Genomic DNA, 4,593 nt, shown 5'->3' with positions numbered 1-4,593 from the left:
TTCATGTGGGATGGGATCTCCTTACTTCATTTCCTTAACATACGCTATTTCAATTATTTATCTTATTTTTCCCTTTCCTTATACCATGAATATTTTTAGTTAATCATTTTTATTATTTGTCAAAATTGGACCAAATTTTTCGTGATGTTACAGTTATGTAGGAAGGATAATGTGAACATTGGAAAGATCAACGACCTTGATACGTGTATACATAATGTAAATGGTCTTACAAGACACCCATGGAATGATGCTGATGGTGGTGATTGCCCGTCGGGGTTGTATGTTCTTACGGGACAATTGAATGTATGAAGTGAGCATAGAAAAGGCATGCGATGACCCTGATATGTGTTACCTAGGGTAAACATAGGAAAGGTCTACGACCCTGATACATGTTTACCCTACCTAGACATGTATGATAAACAAAGGGTGAATAAGTATATTATATGATGTTATGATGATGTTACGCTTACAAAGATAATTAACAACTTGATATGATATAATATGATATGATACAGTAGAAACTCTATAAAATAATACACTTGGGACCACCAAAATTTATTAATTAAAAGAGTTATTAATTAATCGATAAATTAATAATTATTAATTTATGTATTAATTAATAATTTATTAATTTATAGTAGAATACTTAGTTTACAAACACCTTTCAAGCTTCCACTTAATTATTGTATACAATGCATGTATATCAAATGAACGGCCCAATTTGAAAGAAATATTCAATCTCCCACCTTATTATGCTTCTTGTATTCAATGTATCACTTTATGGATATTAAAAATATTTTCTATATAAATACAAGATCAAAATAGGTTAACATAAACAAATCATACACACAACATGGCTTCCCATCTTAAAGGTGTGAAAAAAACAACAATGACAGACGAGATTCGAAGAGCATTATGCAAGCACAACAAGGATAATCCAAGTCTCACTCAAAAGCAATTGCAAGAATGGGTTCATAGTAACTATGGTTTGCAGGTGAGTCAAGCGACAATATCGAATACAGTTAAGTGGTCTTTAGACTATCTCTCACTTGCTCCCGAAAGAGGCGATGTTAAGCGACATAAACTGGCAAAATTTCCTGACCTAGAAAAATCTCTCTATGAATGGATTCTTCAATATCAAGAACATGTGAATATGACAGGTGAACTAATCATCGAGAAGGCGAAAAAGTTCATGAAAGATATGTATCCAGTGGATACTTCAGACTTTACTTTTTCTATTGGTTGGCTTAGAAAGTTCAAAGCAAGATATGGAATTAAAAATTTCTGGCGTTTTGGAGAGAGTGGATCTGTTGAAATGGAGGGCATGGAGGACAAATTAAAATCCATAAGAGACAAAGTTGATCAATTTAAAATGAAAGACATCTTTAATATGAATGAAACAAGTTTGTTTTTTTATTATTTTATTTTATATTTTGTACTTTAGTATTGTAATTATTTACATGTTTTGATCTTAAACAGGTTTGTTTTTTAGACTTCAACCGGATCATTCCCTTGCAACAATGCAGCTTGAAGGGAAAAAGCAAGACAAGGAAAGACTAACTGTTGCTATTTGCTGTAATGAGGACGGTTCAGAAAAACTTCCTTTATGGATTTTTGGGAAATATGCTAAACCAAGGCGCTTCAAGAATGTAAACTTGAACAGTCTGAACTGTGAGTACCATGCTAACAAACGAGCTTGGATGACTGGTGTGTTATTTGAAGAATATGTTTGCCAACTTGATAAAAAAATGGTTGGAAGAAAACTTCTCTTGATTGTGGATAATTGCCCTGCTCATCCAAAAATTATTGAAGGATTACGAAATGTTGAATTATTTTTTTTGCCACCAAACACAACTTCAAAAATTCAACCTTGTGACGCGGGGATCATACGAGCTTTTAAGATGCATTATCGTCGTCGACTTTATAGAAGTCTTTTGGAGGGTTATGAATTAAGGGTTCCAAATCCAGCAAAAATAAATGTATTAGATGCAATGAATCTTGCAATTTCAGCATGGACTATGGATGTTCGTGCAAATACAATTGCGAACTGCTTTCGTCATTGTAAACTTCGATCAACAGATAACATGACTTTTGAGAACTCAGATGAAGGTGGTGAAAGCACTCAAGAACTCCAGAATTTGATCAAAGAGTTGGGTTATCGCAATGCAATGGATGTCGAAGATGTTCTGACTCACCCAGAAGAAAATGTAGTTGCACAGTTGTTGACTGATGAAGAAATTATTGAAAGCGTTATTGGAATTAATAAAGATGATATCGATGAAGAAGATGATGAAGTTCTACAATGGAGCCCCCTTCGCGAAACGAAGCTATTAAAGCGGCAATCACATTGAACAATTTCTTGTTGAGCTATAAGAAAACAACACCAGAAGTTCTTACCATGCTAAGGAAAATTAAAGACAAGATTCAAGGGGAAATTGATTTCAACAAAAAACAAAAGACAACTGAGTCATTTTTCAAGAAACCTTCATAAATCATTCATGTAATATGCTATATATAAGGAATTATTAATTTATATTTTATATGGAGTCTAAAGAAATTATCAAAAATGTATTATCTTATAATTTTAGTGAATTATTAATTTAGCACCCTATCCCCGAGTCGGGACTGACAAAAAATATTATCTTAGAGAGTTTATTAAATAATCAAGTATTAATTTATCGAGTTTCTACTGTATATATAAGTTAGGTTTTGTTATGACATTCTAAATTAGAACACATTTAATGTAGGGTGACTTTTAGTATGCACATAAGATTGATTGTAGACCTGTTTGAGCTATTGTAGAGTACATCAGTGTGCTATCCAAACTACAGCCACCCCCCCCCCCCCTTGCTAAAAAAACCAACCAATATGCCGCGTATAGCTCTATATGGGGCATATTGGTTGGTTTTTCTAGAAAAAACCACCTATTTTGTCTTATTATGTTTTTTTGTCTGAAGGTCAGAGGCGGCGTATAGCCCTATACGCCGCTTCTGATATTTATTATTTTTAATTTATTATTTGTTAATATTATTGTTGTTATTATTATTATTATTATTATTATTATTTATTGTTGTTGTTATTAACATAACCGGGGTTCTAAACATCCGTTTGGATTGATTCCAGCGGCATTAAGTTCGTTTTTACTTATATTATCATATCTCAAAGTTTCAGGTTCTGATTATTATCTCGTTCGACGCGTTAGTGGACGACTTGTTTAGAATCGTAGTTTGTTATTATAATTATTAATCACTTGCCTTCCATCTAGGTGAGTTTTGTCATACTAACTTAATGCCGTTGGAATCGATCCAAACGGATGTTTAGAACTCCGGTTATGTTAAATTAAACGTTTAAGCGAGTTGGTACTGACCAGAATCTGAACAGCGAGTCGAAAGTCGGGTTTTGGTCAGTAGCTTTAAAATTTTTTTACAAAATAAAAGTCATCTAGACCGAAAGTCGGTTCCAACCAGAAGCATGAGAAATTGACTAGTCAAAGATGTTGACTATTATGCCCTTAAACGGGTTTGAGTCAATTGACAACCGAGACTCCCTCAATCGGCAAAATTGATTGAGGGCTTTTATTCTAAAAATAAAAATTTACAATATTGAAGAAACCAACTTACCCTGTAGTTCCCGAAAATACGATTTTTAGCCTTTTTAAGCGATTTTAAAGGTTAAAGATTTCTAAGGGCTATTTGGCATAATTGAAAGTTATGAAATTATAAAATAAGTAAACCAAGTTAAATACCAATAAATACAAGATTTAAATAGTTAGAAAGATCCGAATTACGATCCCAAATCGGTTTAAACTTAAACGAATACAAATACCAAAAATCCGAGATGTTATAGCACCCTCCTCTTAATTATAACAGTAACAACAACAACAACAATAATAATAATAATAATAATAAATAATAGTAGTAATAATAATAATAATAACAAATAACAAATTAAAAAATTATATATCAGAGGTGGCGTATAGGGCTATACGTCCCCTCTGATTTTCAGACAAAAAAACATAATAAGACAAATTTAGAAAAACCCACTAATACGTCACGTATAGTGTTGCCAAACGGGATGTATTAATGGGGTGTGGGGGCGTCCCTAGCAGGACCCTAAGAATATTCGTATTTGACTTTTGTATGTTATGCAATAAAACCAAGTGTTATTGGTCGAATACTTGAATGTACTATGACTTGTTTATGTTTATGTTGCTGCCTTTGTTCTTGAAATTTTTTTGGTTTAAAAACGATGTTTCATAAGTAAATCCAACCATAAGTCATAGTTGTTTAATATTTTATAAAACGTATTTCAAGTATATATGATATTTAGAATTATTAGTTTTTAAAAACATTTATTTAACATATGTAATATGAAGGTTTCAAACATAATTAATAATATCCGGCATGTGGCGTAGTGCATAATGCATAAAAAAACCTTTCTAGTTATATAATTGTGTATTTTATACACAGGAAACGTACTTTTGCTTTTATAGAAAGCGAGTTTCTTGTGCATAAATCACCGAGCATTCAAAAGAGGTAAAGAAAAAGTAATATAATATAATATTAAATGTAAAGCCTGAATAGATAAGGGTTT

The 4,593-nt window shown here is 32.1% G+C and overlaps 1 protein-coding gene across 1 annotated transcript; it reads left to right on the top strand.

Annotated features, from left to right (window-relative positions):
* Positions 1-853: 853 nt before the first annotated feature.
* Positions 854-2,450, top strand: LOC143558199 (CENP-B homolog protein 2-like). The gene is made up of 2 exons (XM_077047085.1): positions 854-1,403; positions 1,480-2,450. The coding sequence occupies exons 1-2, from the start codon at positions 854-856 to the stop codon at positions 2,349-2,351; spliced, it is 1,422 nt and encodes a 473-aa protein (XP_076903200.1). The 3' UTR covers positions 2,352-2,450.
* Positions 2,451-4,593: the final 2,143 nt, after the last annotated feature.

Source organism: Bidens hawaiensis, unplaced genomic scaffold (genome assembly GCF_021521415.1).
Source record: "Bidens hawaiensis isolate Kalapana, Puna unplaced genomic scaffold, B.hawaiensis_p1.1 tig00019354_1, whole genome shotgun sequence".
NCBI classification, from domain to species: domain Eukaryota; kingdom Viridiplantae; phylum Streptophyta; class Magnoliopsida; order Asterales; family Asteraceae; genus Bidens; species Bidens hawaiensis.
Note: the sequence above shows the minus strand (reverse complement) of the source record. Positions and strands in the feature narration are given on the sequence as shown.

Excerpts from the sequence above, each read along its gene's own strand:
- LOC143558199 (XM_077047085.1), top strand. The coding sequence starts at position 854 with ATGGCTTCCCATCTTAAAGGTGTGAAAAAAACAACAATGACAGACGAG. Across the intron at positions 1,404-1,479 it reads CTTTAATATGAATGAAACAA|GTTTGTTTTTTAGACTTCAA; the intron begins GTTTGTTTTTTT and ends GATCTTAAACAG.